Consider the following 27,872-nt stretch of genomic DNA (forward strand, 5'->3'; position numbering starts at 1 on the left):
CTGGGCAACCATGGAACTCCCTGTGTTTTTTAAGTTTTAAAAGCACTTTATATTAAATTCTCATGGTAAAAAAATTATCATGGTTAACAACAAAAGCATTATGGAAGTGAATGAAGTAGAAAATGAGTTCCATGCCTTACCTTCCTACCCCTCTGAGGTTAATAATTTTGTGTATATTTTTCAGGATGTATTTCTAGGCCCATACAAGTGTGTGTGTGTGTGTGTGTGTGTGTGTGTGTTTAATAATAATATGTCAACCTTTTTAATAGTATGCTTGTATCTGTAACTTAGAAATGTCTTTTTTTTTTCTTCACAGCCATACCTGTCTATGATTCTTTGAGAACATTATAATGTCCCTTTGTGCCTCTTCTCACAAGGAGTTTTCCTAGATGTTACCTATTCAAGACATGGATATCAAAAACTCACCATCTAGCCTTAACTCTCCTGTCTCCTACAACTGCAGTCAATCCATCCTACCCCTGGAGCCAGGCCCTATATATATACCTTCCTCCTATGTAGAGAGCCACCATGAATATTCAGCCATGACATTCTATAGCCCTGCCGTGATGAATTACAGTATTCCCAATAACTCGGAAGGTGGGCCTGGTCGACAGACCACAAGCCCAAATGTATTGTGGCCAACTCCTGGGCACCTCTCTCCTTTAGCCATCCATTGCCAGTCGTCACTTCTGTATGCAGAACCTCAAAAGAGTCCTTGGTGTGAAACGAGATCATTAGAACACACCTTACCTGGGAACAGGTAAATCCAGTCTTCATTCTGAATTGTAGTTCATGGCCATTATTCAGATTGCTTTATGATTTAGTGAAAAGAAAGATATGTGTTATACAAGTTCTTCATTATTACATAGATCAAATAGAGCACCTAAAACATCTGATATTCTGAATTCTAGAATATCTAATCTGATATTCTAGTTCTTATTAAAAAGTTGAGCTTACAGATCTGTGTTTTGGGGGGAGAATTCACTATCATGACTACTGTCTTTAGAAACTAAAGAATTTAACTTAAATCACTTTCTTCTTGATGAAGTGATTTGGGTTTGAAAAAGAAATTTTTACTTTCAAGTTAGATCCTTCTTATCTTGCAGTGAAATCACAATTTAGTGTTCATGACAAATTGTGTCCAAGATAAAAGTAACTGTCGGTATTACAACTTAATGAAATACTAGACAGGTGAAGCCTGAAAAGACAGACAAACATAGGTACAAGCTTTTAAACAATGAACTAAAATAATAACTTTTTTTTTTTTTTTTTTTTTGCGGTACGTGGGCCTCTCACTGTTGTGGCCTCTCCCGTTGCGGAGCACAGGCTCCGGACGCGCAGGCTTAGCGGCCAAGGCTCACGGGCCCAGCCGCTCCGCAGCTTGTGGGATCTTCCCGGACCGGGGCACGAACCTGTGTCCCCTGCATCGGCAGGCGGACTCTCAACCACTGCGCCACCAGGGAAGCCCAATAATAACATTTTATAAAGATTGATAGGAAACTATTTAAATGTGGAACTTTTTAGTTGAACTTTCTTAAACTCTAAGGGCAAGGTAATAGAATGGGTTATTTCCATTCAATTTGTAATGTTTTTTTTTTTTGGCTTCTCTGCGTGGCTTGTGGGATCTTAGTTCCCCGACCAGGGATCAAACCCAGATCTTTTTAATGATAATTATGGCTACAGAGAGCAGAGGTAGTATAGGGAGAAGCATGAAGGGGAGATAAATTTCCAAAACAACCAAAGTACTAAGTTACAGCATATTTGATATTGAAATGTATTACTTTCAAATATCATAAAACTTTGAGAAAGCCGTATTACACAGTAATTTTATTTTTCTTCTTTAAAAAAATACTTCTTGTTTGTTGGTAAAAGAGAATATGAAAATTATAGATAACTTTTTAAAAATAATGTTTTCTCATTCAATGTTTAAAGGAAGAAATATTTTGTTTCTGAGCACAAGTTCTAATCAGAGTTCTGCTAATATTTGGGTAAATTAAACCATAGTATAATTACCTTAATTTATAAATAATCGTACTTCTACTATTTCCTTTCCAAAAGAAACATGCTGTAGCAAAATTAGGAACTAACCAGGTGTTTTTGGTGCCTGTTGGTGCTCCCTTGTGGGCTTTCCCTTCCTCTGTGGAAGCCCTGGCCCTCACTCTACCCAGCATTGAACACCTTCCTCCAAAGCCTTCTCAAAGGACAGGTACATGTTCACGCTCTCCCCTTCTCTTCTCTCTTCTTCCTCTCTTCCCTTTTCTTCTCCCCACCATTTCCACCCAGACTGGATCTGGTCACTTATTACACTCAAAGTTGTACACCCTGATGGCTACAGCTGGCCATCCATGGTTACTGGTGCTCATCAGCACTGCATGGATGGGCATAAACTTGCTTAACCACTTTCGGGCATCAGTCATCCCGACAGGGTGACTCTTCATAGATCTGATATCAGTAACAAAGGTTTTGCTTGATCAGATTTCTTGGAATATATTTATCACGAACCCTTGAGGGCAAAGAGATAAATTAGGCAATGTTCATGCTGTTTGTTTTTCTAGAAAGGCCCTGTTTTATCTTTAATGCTCTTTTACAATGAATGTTTTCTTTGCCCCTAGAGAGACATTGAAAAGGAAGGCTAGTGGAAGCAGTTGTGCCAGCCCTGTTACTAGTCCAAGTTCAAAGAGGGATGCCCACTTCTGTGCGGTCTGCAGCGATTATGCATCGGGATATCACTATGGAGTCTGGTCGTGTGAAGGATGTAAGGCCTTTTTTAAAAGAAGCATTCAAGGTACAAGAGTATTGTTAGCTGCTTCTTTAGTTTTCCACTTTTGCTTTTAAACAAGTTTTCAGATGACCTGGCAGAAATTTCACCTTTGGCCTGCTTTGTACACAGAGTACTTGATGAGCAGTTCAGAGGATCATGTGTGTTTGCGGGTGGGGTGGATTGTTTCAAGTGTAGAGTACTTTATCTTTCATTGCAGATCTCTACCCCAGAACCCAAATAGGTCTCACCCCATCATCACCCATCGCCATCTTCTTGGGAGAAGACGTCTACCTACAACCCTTGTGAAGATAAAGCTTGCCAAAAAAATGTGTGCTCATTAGGAACTGCAAAGATTGTTTCTTCCTTTGTCTTATGTTTAATATCTGGCATAAGTAACAGTCACGATGGTGGGCTGACTCCCGAGGAAGAGAGAATAAACAGGTTTTACGGAAATGATCAGAAGTCAGTAGTTCAACTCCAGTGGTCTCTGAGAATTTATCTAGAGGCATGTCTTGCCCTGAACTAGTGGAACCTCCTTCACAATCCCGTTTCCTGGTCTGAGTTTAGACTATTTCCCTACACTTCTCCAAATTTCTGCTGGGCTGGGTTTTTGTTTGTTTGTTTTTTTTAGTGGCCTTTTTAATCAGTCTCAAGCTGTGCACACCTGGTTTCAAGGCCAGTCAGCCCCTTACCACACGTGTCCTTGCTGGCCCTAATTTGCTGAAGGCACTTTCCTGCTTACTCGTGCTCTTGGCTGTCTCTCTGCCCCTTAACCCCTCCCTTGCCAGCTACTCCCAGACAATGTCCTACGTTCCCATCTCAGAGCTCCCTTCCCTTTTCTGCCAAGGCCTCAGTGCCTTGTTCTTATCCGGTTAAGGAAAGCAACCTTAAAGCAATTCATAGTGTGCAAGTGGCAAACGGTAATTTACTGAGTTAATTCACCCAATGATAACTCTACAGTAAGAGAGCATTTTACCTCGAGCAGAGAAGCTGATGTAATCCAGAGGGAGGTGAGGGGTAGAATGTTGGTAGGTAAGGAATCACCTTCCTCTGAGTCCCCTGAAATTCACCCTTCATAGATGACCACCTGTTTATTCTGGACTCTCCACTTAGTAGCTCTGTGGCTTTACTTCCCAGCCTGTTTGCTCGTCTGTGTAATGGAGATACAGAGTTGTTCTAAAAAGGAAATGAGGTTGCTTATGTGAAAATATTTGGTCAGTTGTAAACAACCTGCAAATTCAAGTCATTCTAGTTTCTCTTTTAACTCTTCTGTTTTCAGTTTAGATATCAACGTCTTTTCTTTCTTCCTTGTATTTCTCTTCTAATCCTAATCTCATTTAAACCCTCCTCCTCCAAAATCTTCATAGTTAGGTGGATGAGGGCCCTCTGCCATTTCCAAACTTTTCTTAACTGAAAGGAAAAACAGCACAGACAAAGGAAGCTGATGTCTTCAAATATTATCAAAACATAAATCACGGTTGCTTAGTTTTGCTTTTGCATACACAGAGCTTTTCATTCTATGTTTAACATATTCAGTGCTTAAAATTTTTTGTTTATGATCATTGTACTAGTAGATTATAAGGCCAGGTCCAGTTTCCTGCGATATATGATAAGAACGATTCAGATTTTCTGAAATTCAGAACCAAACTCTTGATATGATGACAATTCTCTATCTTGTTGAGGTTCTAGAATTTTATCTCCTAAGGAAATTTTGACCCCAAACAACTAACTACATCCTTAAAAAAGAGAATTCTTATTTGCTGTTTGGGAAAAATCTCTGCATGGAGTATCTTTCATGATACTTCATGAACCCTGCGACTGTAGCTGAAAACAATAAAACGTAAGTTTCCTGTGCTTTCCCCATGTCATTCTTTCCTACTGCATCCGCAGAGGAACTACTGGGAAAGGGAAAAGGAGTGTCATATCCTAAAAGTGCAAATGGGAAAGAGTTAGTGCTCTTACAATTGCTTCATGCCTAAATGATTATTTCTTTGGACTCTTCATATTTTTGGTGCCCTCTGGTATAAATGCATTGCAATAACTGTAAGTGGCTACTCAATTTTTTTGGTATGTTGAATGAAATAAGAATCAAATATATTTTCATAAATTGTCAATTTTATCCACATTGTTTTATTGAATAAATCCATTTTCATTGTTTTTTTTGAATATAGGAGCTTAATTTTTTGTTTGAGATATAATTTACATACAGTAAAATTCCCCTATTTTATTTTTATAGTTTTATGAATTTTGAAAATACATGTAGTCATGTAACCACCACCATAATTAAGACATGGAGCATTACTATAACTGCAAAATATTCCTTCATGCCCATTGTAGCCAATTTCACCCCAACCTTCCAGGCTCTGGTGACTCTTGATCTATTTTCTGTCCCTATAGTTTTGCCTTTTCTAGAATGTCATATAATTGAATCTTAAAGTATGTAACCATTTATGTATGGTTTCTTTCACTTATCATGTTGCTTTTAAGATATATCTGTGTTGTTGGATGCATTAGTAGTTCATTCCTTTTTGTTACTAATATTCCAGTAGGTGTGCCCCATTTTGTTTGTTTGTTCATTTGAGTTGTTTCTAGTTTTGTGCTATTTTAAGTAAAACTGCTATGAACATTTATGCATATCTCTCAGTGTAGATATCTTTTTGTTTCTTTTGGGTAAATATCTGTGAGTAAAATGGCTGGTTGTATGATAAGCTAATGTATGTTTAGCTTTATAAGAAACAAACTGTTTTCCAAAGTGGTCGAACCATTTTGTATTCTCAACAGCAATGTATAAGAGTTCCAGTTGATCCATGTCCTTATCCAAACTTGATATTGTCAGTCTTTTAAAGTTTAGCCATTCCATTTATATTGGTATGTAGTTCTATCTCACTGTGGTTTTATTTTGCATTTTCTGATTACTGACGATTTTGAGCACCTTTTCTTGTGTTCATTAATTTTTTTCTATGTATATGATATATATTAAGTTCTATATATACTAGTGTTTAGTCTGACTGTTCTGTTGATCTATCTCTTCATTCTTGTATAAGTATCACATTATTTTAAGTATTATAGTTTTATAATGAATTTTAATACATGCCAGTATAAATTCCTCCTATATTAAAAATGTCCTGGCTATTTTCTCATGTTTATTTGTCCACAGGAACATTAAAATAATTTTATTAAGTGACCTCCCATCCTTAATGTTAAGAAAAGTGGATATTTTATTAAACCTAAGAATTATTTTGAAAGGAAGCTCTGTAATAGTCTTCACATCAGGAAACACGTTGACTCCATTTATTTAGGTCTTTTACATCTCTTATAAAATTTGGGGGTTTTTTTGATATGTATTTGGCCCATTTCTTCATGTTATTTCCATAAAGTTCATCCTTCTGGCTATTTATTTTATATCCACATATAATAGTAATAGATACTACCATACTCTACTATGCACTTTCATTTTGGTATTTATAATGACCTTTTATCATTGTCATTTGAAAGTTAAAATCCATTTGACTGCTGCTCATGAATCTTCAACTCTTTATTTCTTAAGACATTATAGGCTAAGCTTTAAATGGGAAGCTGTAGCAGCCCATAGGTTGTGTAAAAGATTCTTACCTTCAAGGCATATATTCCATTACTTGGGACTTATTTGGTCTTGAACTCAAGAAGGGTATCCTGAGGGAAGAAACAACAAGGTAGATGCTTGCTATTGAAGTATAAGAATGCCAGGGAGGGTATGGGTAATAATTGCTCTGTTTTTTTCTTTTTTTTAAAGAGCTACATTATTTTATTTTATTTAAAAAAATGTATTTATTTATTGGCTGCATTGGGTCTTTGTTGCTGTGTGCGGGCTTTCTCTAGTTGTGACAAGTGGGGGCTGCTCTTTGTTGTGGTGCGTGGGCTTCTCATTGCTGTGGCTTCTCTCTGTTGCGGATCACGGGGCTCTAGGCACACGGGCTTCAGCAGTTGTGGCACGTGGGCTCAGTAGTTGTGGTGCATGGGCTTAGTTGCTCCACGGCATGTGAGATCTTCCTAGATCGGGCCTCGAACCTGTGTTCCCTGCATTGGCAGGCAGATTCTAAACTGCTGCGCCACTAGGGAAGTCCTTAATTGCTCTGTTTTTAAAATAAGAAAACCGGGAGGCTGAGCTGATATTAAAGTCAGGTCTTCTGATTTCAAGTCCAGTGTTGTCTCTTCCCTCCATGCAGTTGGATATGAATGATAATACATATTCAGACAGTCTCAATAATTTTGCAGAGAACAAAGATAACCTTTTATGTTTTGTATTATAAAAAGCATATTTTCCTGTAAAGTTTTATATCTTAACTAAAAGAATTAGCTTCATATTTTGCCTTTAATTTTGCTTTGAACTTTTCTCTTAGTTCTGTTAGTGTGGAGTAGCAGACTGTTGGCATGGAACAAGAAAGCCATTTTAATACATGGGGTGTTTGGTGCAGTTCAAAGAGGACTTTTTTCTTTTTGCCAGAAATGAAGTGAATTACCATGACCTGCTTGCATAAGACATTTTCTAGGCTATTTTATTGAGCATGTTCATATTATTGTGCTTTCGGATCCTTTTTTAAAAGTAAAATGATCTTTTACAGTAAACTCTGAGAGAAAAATAAAAGCCAACCTCTACTTGTCCCTTAAATGCTTATTGTTATGAACCTCCTTATAAAACCAATAAGGATGACATCATATATAGTTCTTAGAGGTTTTAGAAGATACTTAAAAGATTGCTTCTGCTATGGAAAGTGCTGTGGGATTACATTTATCTTCTAAGTATAAAGCATTATATTCTAAAGTACAATAGAAAGTTTCTGATTAGAAATATATTTTGGCTTTTAAAATTTATTTTTGTATATTATAAGTGAGGATAAAAGCAATAACAAGGTAATTATCTGTTCCTTTAAATTTTTTTTATAGCACGCCTTATATTACCACCTATTCTTGAGTGTGTATGGAACCTGTAAATATGAAGACAGAGTCGCTCCCTTGGTTAGGTTACATTTTATGGCAAATGGTGCTGGGATAGTCTCTTGTGATTAGTTTCTTGTGATTATGCTGTGATTATATAAGACTCCATCATAGCAGACTGTGGAGAGACTGGAAGTCAGAAAGATGTGCTTCTCCTGGCCTGGAAGGAAGCAAACATGTTGTGAGCTGCTTCTGGGCAAGGAACTGCAGGTGCCTCTAGGAGCTGAGAGCAGTGTCCAGCCTATAACTAGCAAGAAAATGGGAATCTCGGTCCTACAACTGCAAGGAATTGATTCTGTCAACAACTTAAATGAGCTTGAAAGAGGACCCTGAGCTTCAGATGAGACCACAGCCCAGTCAATACGTTGGTTGCAGCCTTGTTGGGACCCTGAGTAGAGTAAGCTGCGTCTGCACTCTTTATTTGCAGAAACTATGAGATAATAAATTTGTTTGATTTTTAAGCTTTTAAGTTTGTAGAAATGTACTATGTGGCATGGAAAACTAAAACAATAACTTTAAGGAGGTTATTGAACTGAGCTTAAGTGTTTTCATTTGTAAAATGGGGATTATAACTCTTTATAAGGGAAGTTATAGGACTAAATGAAATGCTGATGAAAACTACCCAGAAATCAGTAGGACAGCAGGAATGTTGGTGTGTCAGGCTAGGAAGACGTTGCTTCCTGTACATGGCCAGGATGGAGGGTCACTTGAGAGAGTGGTTTTTGCATCTCTAGGGCACCTTTGCTGGTACCCAGGCCGATGCAGAGTGTGATGGTAGAGCCACAAACAACTGAATTTCAATTTGTGTTTTGTTGAACAGATGTTACTGGAATCTATCTAAAAGGGGAGAGGATTATAAAATTTAATTATGGTTCAGTCATGGAACCATAGCTTTTTGAAGTGTTCTTTAAAATCTGGTGAGTTGGAAAAAGGAAAGTTAATTTCACAGCTTAAAACATTAACATTTGAAATATAGATAAATTTCAATTTATCTGTATTTGCATATTTATTTGTATGTGTCTATATTTGTGTGAATTCGTTTATTGTTTGAGTAGCTAACAGAGCATTTCTAAAATGAGTCTCCAACTTACAGAAAATGTGCATATGCAATATAAAGAACGTTTTTTCCTGAAATCATGAGTTGCCAACATTTTTCCTGAAATCATGAGTTGCCAACATTATGCTCCGTCACCTCCGAACACTTAACATGTATTCCGGTAGAGCCACAAGGGTCAAATTGGGAAATTAGCATTGATACATTATTACCATCTAATGTTTAGACTTGTTCCAGTTTTCCCAGTTGTCCTAACAGTGCCCTCTACAGCAAAAGGATCCAGTTTAGAATCACACTTTGCATTTAGTTGTTAGGTCTTTAGCCTTTCTCTCTCTGTCCAGAACAGTTCCTCAGTTGTTCCTTGGTTTTCATGATCTTGACAATTTGGAATCTTATAGGCCAGTTATTTTGCAGAATGCTCCTCACTGTGGGTTTGTGTGATGATTCCTCATCATTAGATTCAGCGTACACATTATTGGCCTATTGGAATATCACAGAAATGATGCTATATTCCTCTGACTGGCTCCTTTCATGTAGTGCCTGATTTCAATTTGTCCCAATACTAGTGATGTACACTTTGAATATTTGGTTAAGGTGATGTCTGTGAGGCTAGTGATGTCCCTGCTTCCATGCTCTCTCGGGGGATAGAGTTAGGGAATATATTTATTCCAGTATATATAATTATTTATTTGGGTGTCCAAATTATCCCAGATTTGGCCAGTAGTGTTCCCTTAAACTGGCTTCTGTATCTTTTTTGACATGTGCCCCTAACTCTTTAGACACTTCTTTACTTCCTGGCACAACAAGATGTTTCAGGCTTATCTTGTACTTTCCGTGCCCCAGTGGGATAAGCTGGAATAAACTGTTTCTCCAAGGTTCCCAGTTTCCTATGAGTGGAGAAAGATATTCATAAACCAAGATCTGGGTGTTAGTTTACTCATTGCTGTTGGGATATCTCTGCTTCCAGTCTGTCTTAGAGGATAGAGTATTTGTTCTAGTATATATAAATATTATATATATATATATATATATACACACATACACACACACATATAAAAGATATATAATGTATAAAATATATAAAATTTCATATTTATATTCAGTTTAGAAAAGAAGTAAAGAGCAACCTCCTGTGTGACTAGTGCCCAGGCCATGAAATAGGATATCTCCAGAAACAAACCCTCTGGGTGGTCCTTTTAGTTACAGCACCTTCTCCCCCTACAGAGGTGAGACAGTTCTAACTTCTGCCTTCCTTGCCATGTTTTTATCGCCTATGCATGTAACCCTAAACAATATAGTTTTTTCTATTTTTGAACTTTATATAAATGGAATCCTCTCCTTTATGTTCTTTTGTGACTTCTTTTATGACTTGCTCGTTTAGTTTATCATTGAGATTCATCCATTTTCCACATTGAAATTATGGGCCATTATAGGTTTTATCGTAAGAAGTTCAGGCCCTATTGAAAGACTCAATTAAGAAATAAAGGCACCATAATACCCTGTTCACTTCTACTTTTTATATATTTTATTATAATTTCTGTTCCTTAAATCTCTCAGGTCTCTGTATTTATCTTCATCCTCCCTACTATTACCAATCCAGGCAGGCAGCCTCCTTTCTGGTTTGCACAGCAACAGTGGGTTCTTGCTTGGTCTCCTGGCCTTCATCAATCTTGCTGCCTCTAATCTATTTTCCATACAGCATCTGAAGTAATGCTTTTGGTGTTTTTATTTTTTGTTTTTCTTTGGCTGCGTTGGGTCTTCATTGCTGAACATGGGCTTTCTTTAGTGGTGGCCAGCAGGGGCTGCACTTCGTTGCGGTGCGCGGGCTTCCCATTGCGGCTGCTTCTCTTGTTGCGGAGCACGGGCTCTGGGCACATGGGCTTCAGTAGTTGCGGCACATGGGCTCAGTAGTTGCGGCGCATGGGCTCAGTAGTTGTGGCGCGTGGGCTTAGTTGCCCTGCAGCATGTGGGATCTTCCCAGACTAGGGATCGAACCTGTGTCCCCTGCATTGGCAGGCAGATTCTTAACCACTGCTCCACCAAGGAAGTCCCAGTGCTGCTTTTTGAAATGGAAATTTTCTTGTTTCTTCTTTACATAAAAGAAGTACCATTGTCTTAGTCAGATATTGCTATACAACTCTATTTAGGCTGTAGATTACTACAGTGAGCATTATTTTTTTATTTATGGGTCTGTGAGTTGTTTAGGGTGGCTCTACTTCATAAGGCTTGGCTCTGGGCTTTGGGTTGAGTTCTGGTCTGCATCACACGTCTCCACATTCTCCTTGGACCAGTGGCTACCCTAGGCATTTTCTTCTCATGGGCACTCAAGAGGCCAAGCCAAACTTTTGGAGTATCACATCTACTTCCATACCATTGGCAAGTCCCACGGCCAAGCCCGACGTGAGTTGGTGAGGAGGTGTACTCTGCCTGCTGTAATACACTGTAATGTCACAGGCTGAGGGAGGGAGTGAAGAATTAAAAACGATAATTTAACCCACCACAACCATTATCAAGTGGCAGTTCTTTCTGTCCTTGTTTTGTTTGATGATTTCTATATTCTCTTACTGACCAGTGTAGTTCTCTTATTTAGCTATGAATTCCTATTAAAATATCATATTAAATACCACGGAGGAATGTATGTAAAAGAGTACAAGCAGTTGAATTTGGTGACCTGATACAAGTGTTACTCTCAAGGAGTCCTGTGACTTGGAGCAAATCAATTTCAGGTGACTGTCTCACTTTCCATGTCTAGAGGAGACTATTTCTAAATGTATCTCTTGAGAATTCTAAGAACATGCAGAGAATAACCTATTCAAAAGGGTAGGATATTGAAATATTCTTAGGTTTCCTTTACTCACGAACAAGGCACTGATGAGGCTGCACTTGGTTTTTATACCTGTACCTGTGGTTAAGAAGATGTCTCCTATCTCAGCTGGGTAGCGTTAGTTGTGTTGTTGACCAGGAAGAGATTTAGCCAAAATATTATAACAATAAACTTCCTTTTTTTTTGTTTTTGTTTGTTTTTGCTCTGCTGTAGGACATAATGATTATATTTGTCCAGCTACAAATCAGTGTACAATAGACAAGAACCGGCGTAAAAGCTGCCAGGCCTGCCGACTTCGGAAGTGCTATGAAGTCGGAATGGTGAAGTGTGGTGAGTGTTCCCTTCCCCTTCTGTGATATGTGGGACATGCTGAGAGCCATGTCAAACTGGGGACAGTTTGAGGACCTGGAGACATGTAGCCTGGATGAAAGGAGATTTAAAACATGGTAATTATCTTCAGGTGTGTGTATGCTGTCCCATTGCAGGGGTGTTGACTTATTCTCTAAAGCTGCAGAGGACAGAGCTGGGGTGAACAGGAGCAAGCTGTTAGAGGCAGATTTTGGCCCAATGTAGGGAAGAACTTTCTACAGTTCAAGTGGTCTGACCACAGAATAGGCTGCTGCATGAATTAGAGAACTCTAGCCACTGAGGTGCTCAGATGGGCTGGATGACCATCTGCCTGAGGCCTTGAAAAGTCTAAGGATGAAGTTCAGGTAAATGTTCATGGTTAAAGCTCTGACAAGAAAGTTGACTATCTTGTGGGCTACTTGGGATGACTCGTGCCTATCCCTCCATTTAACTTTCTAGAAGTGGAAAAAATATGCATAGGAGTCAGAAACATGATAGACCTATGGGAAGCACATAGAGTATGGATTTTGTTCTAAGACAGTATGTGTGCATATATATGTGAACACACACATATATATACATGAAAAAACAGAGAAATGAGAACATTAGTATTAACAACTGACGACGATGCTTACACTGCACTCTCTCCACCTGGCTAACTTGATTCACTTGTTGTACATACTTGCTTGTTTATATACAGTCATATCAGCTCTGCCTGTACTTTTCTTATTCTTCTGCCAGCCAGTATTTTAGCAGTGGTTTGTTGTTATTTCTCTCTTTGTAACTATTTGAAAAATTAAAAAAAAAAAAATCCTCTCTCTTTTCTCCCTGACAGTCTCTTAGTAGCTCTGCCCCTTGAACATTCTCTGTTCCCTCCCCTAGTTCAGAATTAGAGCAGAAGTTCTCTTAATTTAATCACAGTTCTCTGGCTTCCTAAAATCACTTGTGTTCTCCATTTCCTCTGTAAAATATCCTGCCAATGCCCATGACTTCCCAGTGGGTATTGGTTACTTTCATAAACGCCACTTCAGTTATATCCTTATCAGTAACCAATGGGCTTCTTCCCAACCTGTTTCTACTCATTGTAATTGTTAAATCATATAATTTAATTAAACTTTATGCAAACATATGAAATATGAGTAGGAAAAGATAGTTGTTCCTGTGAAAGCTTTGAATAAAACTGTAAAGGACTAATAGCTATTGGGTTAGGTATGGGTGAGATTGGGGCAAAACCATTTATACACCTATAAAGAGTCTGCATTCAGATTGCTTTAGGAGTGCCTAAGTTCTTGCTCTGTTTTAAAGAAGCTGAAACTGAAAATCCAGAGACAAGGTAACTTGTGATTAAATTGGCAGAGGTGCTTAAAGAGAAATCCTTGGCCCTCTGACCAAAGACTGCAAATAAATATATCATGTTTTAAGTAAAACGATATTTTAAATTGTATACTTAAAAAAAAAAGATTTCCAATTTAGCCTTAGGTTAGAAACGCTTTTAATGTACTAGAGTCTGTTAGTGGCTGTGGTTCTCCTGGTTTGGGACCAGGGCAGTAGCACATACACTCCAGCTGTAGGGGACAGTGTATGCGATGAGAAGAACAGCAGGACTGGACCGCCCCCACACACAGATGGAATCTCATTTTTTTTGTCTCATTACTTCTTGCTAGCGGTGACTATGCTTAAACGACCTAACCTTCCTGGCCCTCGGTTTCCTTATCTCTGAAACAGAGGTATCTGCTTCATTGAGTTTTGTGAGGAATAAAGACCTAACACAGTGCCTGGCGTTAAATTTTGCTTTTCCTTCCTTCCTCCCTTGTTGAAAGGCTCATATAAATTAGGAGTTTTGATACAATACAGTTTCAGAAAGCAGAGTTCAGAGATGTTCCTGAATTTTTCCTGGAAAAGGTCATTGAATTTGACCAAAAAGTCGCTGTATAGGGCTAAGAAAAAATGTTTCATTATCTTAGATTACAGAAGGAATGAGATGGATTGATGTGCAAACAGATGGATATTTTGACCCTTTACTGACCACGGGAAAAGAGGATTAGGAGTGAATTTTCTTAACTGTGCCTCCCTCCTTTCCCAGCCCTCTTCTCGTCTGCCCTCCTGAGAAAACCCTTGATCTAGATTCTTCCTTCTATCCAATCTTAGAGGATTAGGGATTCTCCCTGCATTCTGGATCCTCCTGCATAATTCCACTTCCCCGTTTTATTCAGAAATCCTGTCCCTTTTGTCATCACCTTTTTCTTCTGCATTTCCAATCCTTTCTGCTGAGGTATTAATATCGTTGTTTCAATGGTAGGAGGGTACCCACCCAGACTAGCTTCAGGGACAAGGCTTCATTATAAGAATACACTGAAATGCAAATAGGCAGGAAACCAACCTGAATAACTGTATACCTGATCTAGAACCCTGTGTTGGGACAATAGCTCGGCATCTTTCAGGTGCCATCTCTTTATTCACCCGCTGTATAGACACTTGAAAGTAATTTGATAGGGAGGTGATATAAAATTGTTGTTAAAAGCACCAGCTCTGCATTCAGAACACTGATTGGTTTTAGATCCTGCTTCTGCTATTTTCTAGCTTTTCTACCTTGGGCAAGTTACTTGAGCTCTCTTGTGCCTGGATCCTCCCCTGTATGTTGGAGATAGTAATAGCACCTTTTCTCTAGGGTGGTTGTCAGGATGGGATAATCTATATACAGTAATACACAATGTCTGGCATACAGAAGCTTCCAGTAGATATTAGCTATCATGATCATCATTTACCATGGTTGTTGTTGTCATCGTCTTTTCGCTGGGGCACTTTCTAATATGGAGCACTCCTATTTGGTACTTTCTCATTAAGCTCACTCAGAGGCACACTGAGTGACTGCTTGGATTACGGTGTCAAAGCCATAACACTAGGAATGTCCTTGGTAGAAAAATGTGAGTTCTTTGTCAATGACTTTATTTTTTGACCTTCTCAATTTCATTTTATTCCAGTGTATACAATACAACTTGATTTACCAGTTAAAACTAGGAACTCTATCAATAGATTCTAGGGGCTTTATTTTATTGATCCCAACTTAGAATAGGGTCTAGTACATAGCACTTTGTTGGGGAAATTTGGTCAAATAAATTTGAATGTGTGGAATCAAAACCTTTTACTTTGTATGGAAATCTGTTTTGTAAACTCCTTATCCTCATATACTCCACAAAAGAGAAATGTGTGATCAGAAAGATACTTTCTTAACCATACATTTTGTCCCATTTTACCCTGGAGGTATAATCGACCTTTAATAATATAATTATAATATTATATATAATGTAAATAATAATAGCACTTTATCTGATTACTAATAAAATGAATTATATTTTAGGCTTTTAATTCTTTTCATGAAAATTTTGATTCAGTTATCCCTAGATGAATAGAGCCCTTTCTTCTACTGCAGTTAGCCAAGGATAAGGGAAATGCAGATAAATTTTCTTGGAAGCAAATAATTTAAATTTGCTCATACCTCCTAACATTTCTTTGTATAAATGTGGACAATTGAATTTCGTGAACAAACACAATGGTGGGAGTATAGAAACTAGGCATTCTGATTTTAACTTTTAGATTTTTTTTAGGGAAGATTCATATAAATGTTGTGCCCATGCTAACAACATCTTGACTTATGTCATTTTTTTTTTGTGGTACGCGGGCCTCTCACTGTTGTGGCCTCTCCCGTTGCGGAGCACAGGCTCCGGACGCGCAGGCTCAGCAGTCATGGCTCACGGGCCTAGCCGCTCTGTGGCATGTGGGATCTTCCCGGACCGGGGCACGAACCCGTGTCCCCTGCATCGGCAGGCGGACTCTCAACCACTGCGCCACCACAGGGAAGCCCGACTTATGTCTTTTTTAATTCCATCTTACATTTTTGTCTTTAACCAATGAATATTTAGAAATACTTTGTGCTCATAGGACTTTGGAAGTTATATTTTTGTTACTGATTTCTATTTTTATTGTGGTCAGAGAATATGATCTATATGATATCAGTTTTAGTTAAAGTTTTATTAATGACTTGTTATCTGATAATTTTTGCAAATTCCATGAGCTTTTATAGCTCAAGCTTCTTAATTGTGCAGTTCAAATGTTCTATATTCTTTTTCCCCATCTATTTTGTTAGTTTCTGAGAGAAATACAGTAAAACATCCCATTATATTGATATTAGTGTATTTGTCAATTTCTCTTTTTCTTTCAATCACTTTTTGGCATTTTGTTTGTAGGCTGTGTTTTCTTGTTGTTGTTTTGATGTATATGAGCTTAGAATTATTTACTTTCCTTTTATAATCTACTTATGAGACCTTAATAATGATTTTTGCCTTTAAGTTTATTTTGTCTGATATTGATAGTGACTCCAATTTATTTGGTTAATTTTTGCCGTTGTATCTTCTTCTACCCCTTTACTTTCAGTTTTTCTGCATGTTAGATGTATTCCTTATAACCAGTCTATGTCTAGATTAAAAAATATGTCTGATCTCAGAGTTGCTTTTAATTGATTAATTTAGTCTGTTTATGTTTATTGTGATAGTTAGTATTTGGGTTCATTTCTATCATCTTATTTTGTGCTTTTTAAAAAAAATCACATATTTTCTACTTTTTTTCCTTTTTGGAGTTGATCATATTTTCCTGGTTTCTTTTTTTTCTTCTGCCAGTTTGGAAATCATACATTCTGTTTTAATTCTTTTAGTGACACTATTTCTATTTTTAGCATGCATTCCTGATTAATTTTAGAATCAAACCACTCTAATAGATATCTCTCTTCCTAAATAAAAATTTTTCGAATGTTCTAGTCAAAATTATTCCTCTCTCATCTTATATGTTATTGTCTGGTATTTTGGTTCTACCTTGTTTCTGTACCTCGAAAAATTATTATTATTTTATTCAGTGTTTTTCAGATTTACTCACATATTTACCAGTTTAGTTTCTTACCACTGCTTCTTGACTTTCTTTGCTTCCTTCAGGTTCATTTTTCTCCATCCCAAAGAACATAGTATTTATTTCAAAGGGGCTGTGAGTGATATATGTTCCCAGTCTTTTTAAACTGAAAATACCTTTAATTTATCCTCACTCTTGAATGATAGGTTAGCTGGGAATATAATTCTGAATTGAAAGCTTCTTTCTTTTTTTTTTTTAAATTTATTTATTTTAAGTAATTTATTTTTGGCTAGTTGGGTCTTTGTTGCTGCGCGTGGGCTTTCTCTAGTTGTGGCGAGCGGGGGCTACTCTTCGTTGTGGTGCCCAGGCTTCTCATTGTGGTGGCTTCTCTTGTTGTGGAGCATGGGCTCTAGGCACATGGGCTTCAGTAGTTGTGGCTAACGGGGTCAGTAGTTGTGGCTCACAGGCATCGGTAGTTGTGGCTCATGGGCTCTAGAGCGCAGGCCCAGTAGTTGTGGCACACGGGCTTAGTTGCTCTGCGGCACATGGGATCTTCCTGGACTAGGGCTTGAACCCATGTCCCCTGCATTGGCAGGTGGATTCTTAACCACTGAGCCACCAGGGAAGCCTGAAAGCTTCTTTCTTAAAGACATTATCCCATTGTGTTCTGCTATATAAACTTACAGTAACTGAAACGTTTTGGTACCAGCACAGGAATAGAAAAATAGATCTGTGAAAAAGTGTAAAAATCTGGAAGAAGATACTTTTATATACAATTATTTATTAAATGACAAGGCATTTTATAAAAATCAATGGGAAAAGCTTATTTAATAAATGGTATGTGGAAAGTTGTACATCCATTTGGAAAAACATAACATGAACTATCAATATGACATAATAGAAGCATACATAAAATTTCAAATAGGTTTGAACCACAGAAGTGTTTAAAAAAGATATAGGAGAATATTTGTGTAATCTTTATGTGAAACAAAAAGGCAGATGTGACTATGTACTAAATCTTCTTATGACAGAAGACACCATGAGCAGAGTTAAAAGATATATTAACAGCTAAGACAAATATTGAATACAGCAAAAGTTATCATTCCTATATAAAGAGCCTTTGTAGGTAATTAAGGAGATAAAGAGCAAAAGAAGCAAATACGCAATATACAAGTAAGAGAAAATGAAGGGCAAACATTTTAGTCAACCTTGCTAGTAATTGAAAAAATACAAAGTAAAATGAGACTGTTTAGTCACTTGCCGGATTAGCAAAGATTAAAAATGATTTTTAATGTCCAATGGTGTTATAAGAAAATAGGTAGCCCTTAAAGTATTATTTAGATTATAAATTTTAAAATAGTTTTGAAGGGCAATCTATCAATATGTATCAAAATTTTAAATTTTAATTTAAACAAGCAACTTGGTTCAGCAACTTGACTTCTTTCTGTTTATTATAAGGGAGTAATTGGATACAGGTACAAAGATGCATTTTCATTGTAATGTGTAATATAGTAGCAAAGAAATTGGAACCAACCTAGAGTTCCATCAACAGGGGACACTTTAAGTGGTGCTATACGCATAGAGCAGAATACTATACAGATTTTTTAATTGTTATAAAATGATACATTTTTAATAAAAAAAGAAAAGGGAGGTTATACAATTATATATATACACACATATATACATACACTATGTATGTCCTAAAGTTGTATACAAAATATGGAAAAGTATAAAAGCATTAAAAGAAAACTGACTTTAAGCCAAAATTTGTGGTCGTCTATATTTTCCAGATTTTTTCAATTACTTGTTTGAAATAAACTTATTTGTGTTAAGTATGTAAAAAGAATACACAGACACACACACACGCAAAAGAATTTAAGGATGTATTGTTAAAAGTGCATTATTTATAATCAGTTCCTAACTTTTCCTTGTCTTCTTCCTGAAGAAGATTTCTAATTTCATGGTTTGGAAACTGAGGTATACCAGCACTCTTTAAAAGAGAAATGGATTTAGATTTAGAAATGGAATAGATGACCTTGAAGTGGAAACCTAAAGATCATTTGGGCTATTGTCCCTAAAAAGTCATTACTGATTTTGCCAGTACAGTCAGTCACAAATATAATAATCTTTAGTACGTGCCCCACAGGCTCCAGAAATAAAAGTCAGGCTCCTGTTCTAAGGCACATTCTGTGAATAGACTCAGGTCTTCCAGTGATATCACTGCTTCATTTTTACCCTGGCAACTGGGGGAACTTGACTGCTGGGTTGGAGAAGAGATGGGAAAGCAGTGTGTTATCATCTGCTCTCTGCTTTAGGCTCCCGGAGAGAAAGGTGTGGGTACCGCGTAGTTCGAAGGCAGAGAAATTCTGATGAGCAGCTGCACTGCCTGAGCAAAGCCAAGAAAAATGGTGGGCACGTGACCCGCGTGAAGGAGCTGCTGCTGAGTGCCCTGAGCCCAGAGCAGCTGGTGCTCTCACTCCTCGAGGCCGAGCCGCCCCACGTGCTCGTGAGCCGCCCCAGCACGCCCTTCACCGAGGCCTCCATGATGATGTCTCTGACCAAGCTGGCTGACAAGGAACTGGTACACATGATCGGCTGGGCCAAGAAAATTCCGGGTAGGGCTTTCTGGGTCTTAGCTTTAAATTTATTTGTGGAAAGGGCCGCCTCTAACATTTATGGGGCAAGAATACAAAATGGAGGTCCACATTGTGTCTTGGGTATTTAGCAGTTTGAGAGCTTGATTTATAACCTTTAAAAGAAATATGTTCTTTCTTCCTATTTTGACATGTATGCCTTTAACACGTCCTGGAAGACCAGGTTCCAGTTTAGAATTCTTGAATTCCTCTGAGTTTTGTACCAGACATGGCAGTGCAGAAAGAGTTGTATATGGTGGACCCCTTCTCTTCCTGACTCCTTGCCTTCTTCTCCCACTCCTGGATCCATCCCACACCACCTTGTACACACACCATTCTACCTGTCCACATCTCCTACAGACACTAGCCTGTTGGCCACGTCTCATGCCTAGATCTGGTCTGGGACGAAGGACCCAGGGAAGAGACCCACCCAGGCTCTGGAAGTGGATATGAGGCCATTTAGGCAGGAAATTCTAGGGTCCTGGGACCTGGAACATGGTCTAAAAAGGAAGGGATCTGGGCTCCACCTTAACCCATCTCTTGGCTGTGGACTTCTCACCTTGGGAGGAGGGGTGGGGCTCAGTATGACCAGTATGAAAGTGAAACGTTTCTCAGATGCTAAATAGGAACTGTAAAATTTTGTTCCAATAGAGAAAGAATCAGTATATATGTGGATAAATAGAGTAAATCAGCTGTAGAAGTAACATGAATCATCAATAAACCTGGAATGCTTTTTAACTTGATAGACTTAAAAATGGGTTTGGTTATTCGTAAATTGTCATTTAGAACATTCATTTTCCATCCTATAATGTGTCCACTTTCCAAGACCAGTTTGTAACATATACTGCATTGTCACCATCTAATTATTATTTGAATTGGTGTTTCTGTGAAAGAATGAACCAAGGATTCTAACATAGAATGACAGCAACCCACCATTCCCCTGGAAGGGCTTCTCCATGTACGTCTATACATTTGTCTAAGAAATGAGGTCTCTCTCCAAGTTCTAAGCCACTAGGGACAATTTCCATGGCCTGGAGGTCAGCAACTGCATTAAGCACATTTTAAAGATTGAGAAGGGGGCATGAAGCTGGGTGACAGAGCAGCTGGGTGTAAGAGCCTGAGGTAATAGTATCCATAGGGGTCATTTGTTTGCTTCTGAGCTTTCTGAGAATTTCCAGGTTTTCCACTTTGGTTTTGATAGTCTAGCATCTTCACCTTTGCCAGAATGCTGTTTTATTCTCAGCTCTTTCCCATAGGAGACAATACTGATGCAATTTCCTCTAGCTTTTGCTCTACGTGTATTCCAAGCCTAGTTTTCAAGATCCCACGTGGAGAGTAGTGGTGAAATTAATTACTCCTGAGAGCTGTGCAGCTTCTTTAAAACCAAACTCTTAAGCTGCATTAGTCCCTCTTCAAGCCTGGTATTTTGGAAAATTTTCAGAAAGCTTAGGCTTTCTGAAGCTGTGGGATTTTTTTCCCCCATTCTCAGCTAATATAGTCATTGTCTAAACCAAAAAAAATTGGAATATCACCTAGCCTTGGTTTTGCTGAATATCTACAAGTATGAAAAGCTTGATCTCCTTTGGGTAGGCTTATTGTCTATAACTGTGGGTGAGATTGAAACGTGTACACATATCAGGAACTGGAACTGAGTGTAGAATGTGGCTTTGGAAAGGATTTATCCATCTTTCCATTCATTACTCTATTAAATTCTCCTTTGTGCAGATTTGTGTTATAATCGTTCAAAGATTTGAACCATGTGTGTTCTCTGTGCCATAGTTTCCTCGTCTGTGAAATGAGGATGATGAGAGATCCTAGCTGTCGGAAATTCTCAGAGATAGGCCTTGTTGCCCCCATTTTTCCTGTAAGAAAACAAAGACTTCATAGGAGATTAAGTAACTAGCTGGGATGAGGCCGAGCAGGGTTCTAAGCAGAATGCATTGCACTCCAAGGCCATTTGTATATTTACTATACTTATATTATACTGCCTCCTCCTCTTACGGTGGCTTATGGAGGAAGCACCGGTGATCTCTGCTTCTGAAGTGCTCACCTCCCTTAGGGACCTGTTTCAGTTGTTACCTATCCTCTTCAGCGTACAGTAGCTTAGAGACAGCACACCTACTCAGAAGAATGATTCTAACGCTAGATGTGAAATGTTAAGCAATTGAAGAAACTCTTTCAGCTGGAGCTCTGACTTTCTGCAGGGGTTGGCCCTGCTCTCTCTGCAAGCCTCCCATCCGCACCCCCACTCTCCCATCCCCCCACTCCTCCTGGCCCCAGTCATGGGCTGGGCCATATTGGTAGCCCCTCTGACTGGCAGCTGAGCTCTGTCTTTCTCAGTAGTGCAGAGGGATTATTAGGATATAACCAACAAAGGTCAGGGCCAGCTTTCTGTTCTTCCCTAGCATCTGTCTGGGGAGCTGTATAAGCCCAGGTGACAGTCCTTTAGAAATTCTGAATGAAGTACATTTCTCTCTAGAAGGGGTTTGAGACTAGAAAATAGTGAGTACTCACTTTGAGTTCAAGATTTTCTCACTTGTCAGCATTTAGCAATGTCTTTAAAATATTGACTTTCCCCCCCGAGCCCTGTATGATTGCTCTTCTGTTTTTATGGAACGGGGGAGCTGAGGAGGAGGGTGGGGTGTGCTCACGGCCTCTTGCTTTCCCCAGGCTTCGTGGAGCTCAGCCTGTACGACCAAGTGCGGCTCTTGGAGAGCTGCTGGTTGGAGGTGCTCATGGTGGGGCTGATGTGGCGCTCCATCGACCACCCCGGCAAGCTCATCTTTGCTCCAGACCTCGTTCTGGACAGGTGAGAAAAAATACTTTGTGTTTCTTCTCTGACTGGTTTGAGTGAGGCGCTGAGTGAAGTGGGAACAAAGTCCTGGGTTCTGCAATTAAAACCTTACTCCTGAGAGGGCAGGTAAGAGGAGGATAATGTCATGAGTTCCTTCACTGGGTCAAGAACCCAAGAAGGAGAGCATGGGCACAATGATTAAGTGTCTTGTGACTCATTCTTACCTATTCTTTCAGTGTGGCAGCATTCACTGGCCAGACCACAACAGGGGCCTGTGTCCTGCAGGGTATATGGCCACTAAGTATACACGTCAACTTAGATTTTTCTGCACTAAAAAACTCCATTTTCAGGTTATAATTTTAAGCTGTCCTGCTGTTTTTTCCACTGGTAGGGACCCTGTACATCTCCAGCTATTTGGACAGGTGATGAAATTCTTACAAATCTACCAAGTTTATTTTAACATGCTTTAACTCACTCTAACTACGTGTACTATATAGCATTTTTGGCAATAGCCGTGGAACGAATGGTTATTAAAACCAGATGAAAGTTAACGGAAACTGGGGAACGATAGTGTTAATGTGATAACTTGGTTGCATTTAGTTTTCTTTTAAAGATGGTGCAGAAAAGGAACCAATTTTTAATTGACTTAGGTGAACTGTTCGTGGAGGGAAAGCTGGAATGTACAACACTCAGGCTTTTTAGGAGAAAAGTAGAATGCTTTCTTGGGGTAAATTTGAACAGTTTGAAAATCCCCATGGAAATTGATTTCCACATTCCTTATATTGAAAAAAATGCTAGTGTTGAATATTCAGTCACATTTGACTCTGTGCACAAAGAAGGATGCCTAGTGTTATGAATGGAAAGGATCTGCCCCTTGGCATTGCCTCTTTAGATCATCAGAAGATCCCCATGCACATCTTACTCAGATGAAAAGTAATAGCCCAGGGAATTAGCACCCATTCTGTCTGTTGTCATGGATGACAGCATTGACAACACTGTTCTAAGTAACAGAGGTGTGTTGGTGGAGAACAGGGCCGTTGGGAAGAGCTGGAGCGTGGACTGTGGCTCCACTAGGAGCAAGCCCAGAGGGAGGTTCTGGAAGCCCAGACCCTTCAGTAGCAATCAAAATAGCTAACTTATTGGCTTCCAGGCACCATCTTAAGCACTGATATGTGTTAAGTCATTTCATCTTCACAACAGCCCTTTATGGGTAAGCACCATTATTATCCCTGTCCTTCAGATATGGAAACAGGAGGTAGGTAACTTACCTGCAGTTAGCAAGTGATGCAGCTGGGCACAGGGGCTGGCTGTGAAGTTCACACTCTTACCTACAACAGTACATGCCTCCCAGCGGGATAGAGAACTGGAAGAGGAAAGAGGAGGAGGCCAAAAGGCAAAGTAACTTTCTACTTTATTCTTTTATCTCAGAACAACTCTGTTTCACTCTCTGTGCACCTCAGAAGCCTGCTCCTCCTCATCTCAGGGTACCATGTTGCGAGGCAGGCTGCAAGGCCAAGCACCCAGCTAAGCCATCAGTCTCATTCATTCATTCATTCACTCATTATATTCCACTTGGCATTTAAAGGCACACACACACACAAATATACACACAAAATTCCCTAGAAGTTAGTGCTAGGAAGAAGTTCTATCCTTTGGTGAACCAATAAATTTGCAGACTTTGGGACTGTGTTATTTTATTTTTTGCCTTGATTTCTAAAATTGATGCCACATTTAGTGTTTATTTTCAGTGACTATTTCATTCCTGGTTTTTAGTACAACTAACTTACCTCTTTGTGCGGGTTCTTTAACTCCCATGTGTATATAAATTACTGTAAATTGACACCAATCCCAGATAAATTTTAGGCTTACCTGTTGGTTAAGTAATAGAAGAAAAAAAAAGTAATTTTTCTTATATGTTATTTTAATAGACTCACATTACTTTATAAATCTTTGGATGTGTTATTTTTTACAACATAGAAATTGAGTATATTTGAGGATGAAAGAGGAGTTCTTAGGAATTGTAAATGCATTCACATTGAACAGGCATTTTTTTGGAGTGCCTACTAGTTGTTATTTTTTGTTGCAGTCCCTACTTGATTTGAGCACTCTGTAAAGTATAGAATTTCAATTCCGAGACTCTTAGTGCATCTGTTATACAGATAAATACATTTTAATGTAATGGGTATGTTTCTGGAGGAGCTGCTTATTCAAAAATGTTCAAAATGTGACTTATTCCAAAAGTCAGGGATCATGCACCATAAAAGTGTTCTATTGTGAATCTTTTTTGCAACGTGAATAAATAATTTTCACACTACATGAAAATAATTGTCTTTTGGTAGATTGTCCTGTCAGAGTTCCTTTAAGTGGTGGTATGACCATGTAAGCAGTGAATACAATTAAATTAGCCTATTTATTTGTGGAGACTGAGACTATAATTTGTTTCCCTTTATTCTTGTTGAGGCTTCTGCAGCGAGAAAACTTGAACCTACTGAGGATGAGAGGAAAATCCGGGTATCTCAGCTTATTTCTAACAAGGTAGTTCTTTTAGTAATCACTAGAATCCCAATTCATGTGAAGATCTACCACAGAATCTGAACTTCTACTTGCTCAGAAAATCATATATGCTAAGACATTATGTGTCCTTAGCATCAATAGGAAACTGCCAAATGTTATTAAAAAGTCAGAGGAAGTGGATGTTTATGGAGTTCTGTGGACTCACAAGTGTAAAAGTACTGAGTTTGCATTCACCTCAGGTATTTGTATATTGAACTTTCTTCAAGAGACTGACAGAATTTTCACTTCTGAATTTGTATTTCCCTTTTGTACTCAGATCATTTCACCTGAGTTCAATATTTAAGTCCTTCCCATGTGCTAAGCTCTCCCAACCCTATTGCCACCCACACAAAGATAGACAAACTGTGGTCTATTAGCCACATGTGTGCTGCCAGCGGATATATATATGCCACTACAAAACAGTGAACCCCAAAGGGAAGCCCACTCTTTCAACACGTTGTCCTTGGTATCAAACAGAATATTTTTCTTTTATAAAGGGAGTGGTTATCAAATATAAGATAGTCCACATGGAACTATTACTTCTATTTTTATTTAGCACTGGTTTATGGGGAAATGGAGTGTAAAAGTAAATTTCCATGAGTAGTTTGGTTTGATTGATATATTGTTTCAGTATTTTAACATCCAAATCATATACCCACTAGGTTGAATTCAGATCTTTTAAACCTGTCTTAATTTCTTACTCGTAATTCAGTGTCAATCATAGTTACTTACAGAATAAATGAAATAGGTCTCATTGATTGTAAAGTCCTTCCTCACTCTGTTCTGTATAACTCATTTTAAAGTAGAACTCTATTAGGGTGTCCTTTATAAGATATTGTACCTTATTGCCCCTATATTTCTCATTTATTTTCTAGAAATGTATTTGTTTTCTACAGCCTGTGAAGTGAATAAAAATATTATAACCTTGCCACCCCTTGAATGAGATGGTTGGCTCTCACACCTGCTGGAGAAAGCAATCAGACCTTGCTCTTTACAACTGGTTGAGAAATTCACTTTTTCCATGCGGTACATATGTTCTGATTACTTTGAGCTGCAGCATTTATCAAGGCCTAAGATACCCTGAAATATAAACTCTACCTCCATTAAAAAAAAAAAATTTAGTTATTTATTTTGGCTGCACTGGGTCTTAGTTGCGGCATGCGGACTCTTAGTTGTGGCATGCGGGATCTAGTTCCCCTGACCAGGGATGGAATCCGGGCCCCCTGTCTTACCCACTGGACCACCAGGGAAGTCCCTCTACCTCCATTTTTGAAATATGAATTTACATTTTAAATGGTATGTATTTCGATGAGGAAATGGTGCTAACTTCAGTATTTAGAGATGTGTTTTTAGGCACAGGTGGCAGCTTCTGCAAAATAGGATTGATTTCAAATGAGTCCCCTTATCGTACTACTTGGGGAGGTGTGTGTGTGTGTGTGTGTGTGTGTGTGCCTGCGTGTGTGTGTGTGCATGCACACATGTGCCCGTGACCCCACCTCTGAGTCTCACAAAAGAGTAAAGAGCCAAACTATTAAATTGTCAATGCAGGACTTGTTGGATTTTTTGTTTTTGCCCCCAGAGATATTTTAAAACTAGCTTTTCTCAGTATCAGATGTCCTTAAACCCACCAATTACAGTTTCCAATAATTAATTGTCCTAGGCTGAGTGATTTGATGATTGGCTTGAGGGGCATTCAAGTGAATAAGTATTTCTTGTGCCTCTGCTATGTGCAGGGCATGCATGTCCTTACTGGACATTAGCAGCAGGCTGCCTGGGAAAGCCCAGAGCAGGGGAGGTGGGCGGATGGCATATGGAGGGCTGGGCCTTTCCTATAGATTTTGGCACCCTTTGCCCAGGGCTCTGATTCTCCAAAGTGCCCTTTCCCTTAGGAGTGACTTCTAGGGGGCACTGACATTTTATCACTTAACCTGTGCGCTTTCAGGAAGTCTAAACTGGTTTCCAAAGTTACCGCGCTTGTTTGCCAGTGTGCGCAGTTTGCATACTTGTAGCTTTGTGTAGTGAGCTTGCGGGGGTGTGAACGCTGTGGACTTCAGGATCCTGGTAAGCGGGCATCCAAGCATAGCACCAAATAGGAAAGGCTTTAGCAGGATTAGTAGTACCCACTGGTGCCAGTTCATTTGAACTCTACAGAGGCCCTTTCTCCAACTACTACCATCACTGGAAATGTCCTGGCTTGGGGTTGGGAGAAGGAGGAGGGACCAGCCAGTGTTCTTTGAAGATCTCAGGTCCCCTTCAGGGGCTGCTACAGAGACTGAAAATGAAACTTGCAGAAACTCATGGCCACCATAGCTGCCCTTTGCTGTGTACTGCAGGCTTTTAGAAGCAAATGAATGTTTTATGGCGAAATCATTTAACTGCTTGCTTGTCAAGGACTTCCAGTAGCTCTATGACTGATGATAATGGAAGTTGTTTTGGGAGCAGTGAGGTGGAATAATGTGTGTCTGGCTGGAGTGAATTGAAGCTGGTATTTTCTAGGTACAGTTCAAGTAATTTACTTCAAAAGTATGCTTAAACATTCATTTCCGTAAGGAGTGCTCAAAAGAATCTCGATTACATAGTCCAAAGTTTGTCTAAAACTTTTGCTTAAAAATAATCTTTGGCACATCAAAATTACCATGTCTCCATTTCTACCTTCCTTTCCTGATTCTAATCCATCTTCTGTAATTGTGATTTCTTTGTATGTCATATTAGCTTTTCTTCAAACTGCATTTAAATGTCTCTTAGTTTCCCCACCAGTTTCTAGTTGACCACCAGGATGTGAGAGTTAAGCCCTAGATATAAAGTAATATTTCTTCTTGGGATATTTGCTTCTGTAATGTTCAGTCTTTCCTCATTAATACTTCAGAGTTTTTTGATGAGAACATGGACTGTATCATTTTAGTAATATGTGTCATATTGAGGGCTGGTTGGCTGACATAGTTTAGATCAAAAATAATGAACAGAAATGGTATTCCTTTAAGAAAACATTTGGTGAATAGGTAGGAGGAAAATGTACTTCCAGTGCACACTGTTGC

The 27,872-nt window shown here is 38.8% G+C and overlaps 1 protein-coding gene across 1 annotated transcript in view; it reads left to right on the top strand.

Annotated features, from left to right (window-relative positions):
* Positions 1-350: 350 nt before the first annotated feature.
* Positions 351-27,872, top strand: part of ESR2 (estrogen receptor 2) — a gene marked incomplete at both ends in the record, with an annotated part of 47,070 nt that continues 19,548 nt past the window's right edge. Inside the window, 7 exon segments of the mRNA XM_082648443.1 lie at positions 351-386; positions 390-760; positions 2,613-2,785; positions 11,827-11,943; positions 19,173-19,472; positions 22,161-22,299; positions 23,177-23,230. Of these exon segments, the coding sequence (XP_082504569.1) occupies positions 351-386; positions 390-760; positions 2,613-2,785; positions 11,827-11,943; positions 19,173-19,472; positions 22,161-22,299; positions 23,177-23,230 (1,190 nt within the window).

Source organism: Grampus griseus (assembly GCF_964374135.1).
Source record: "Grampus griseus genome assembly, chromosome: 2".
NCBI lineage: Eukaryota > Metazoa > Chordata > Mammalia > Artiodactyla > Delphinidae > Grampus > Grampus griseus.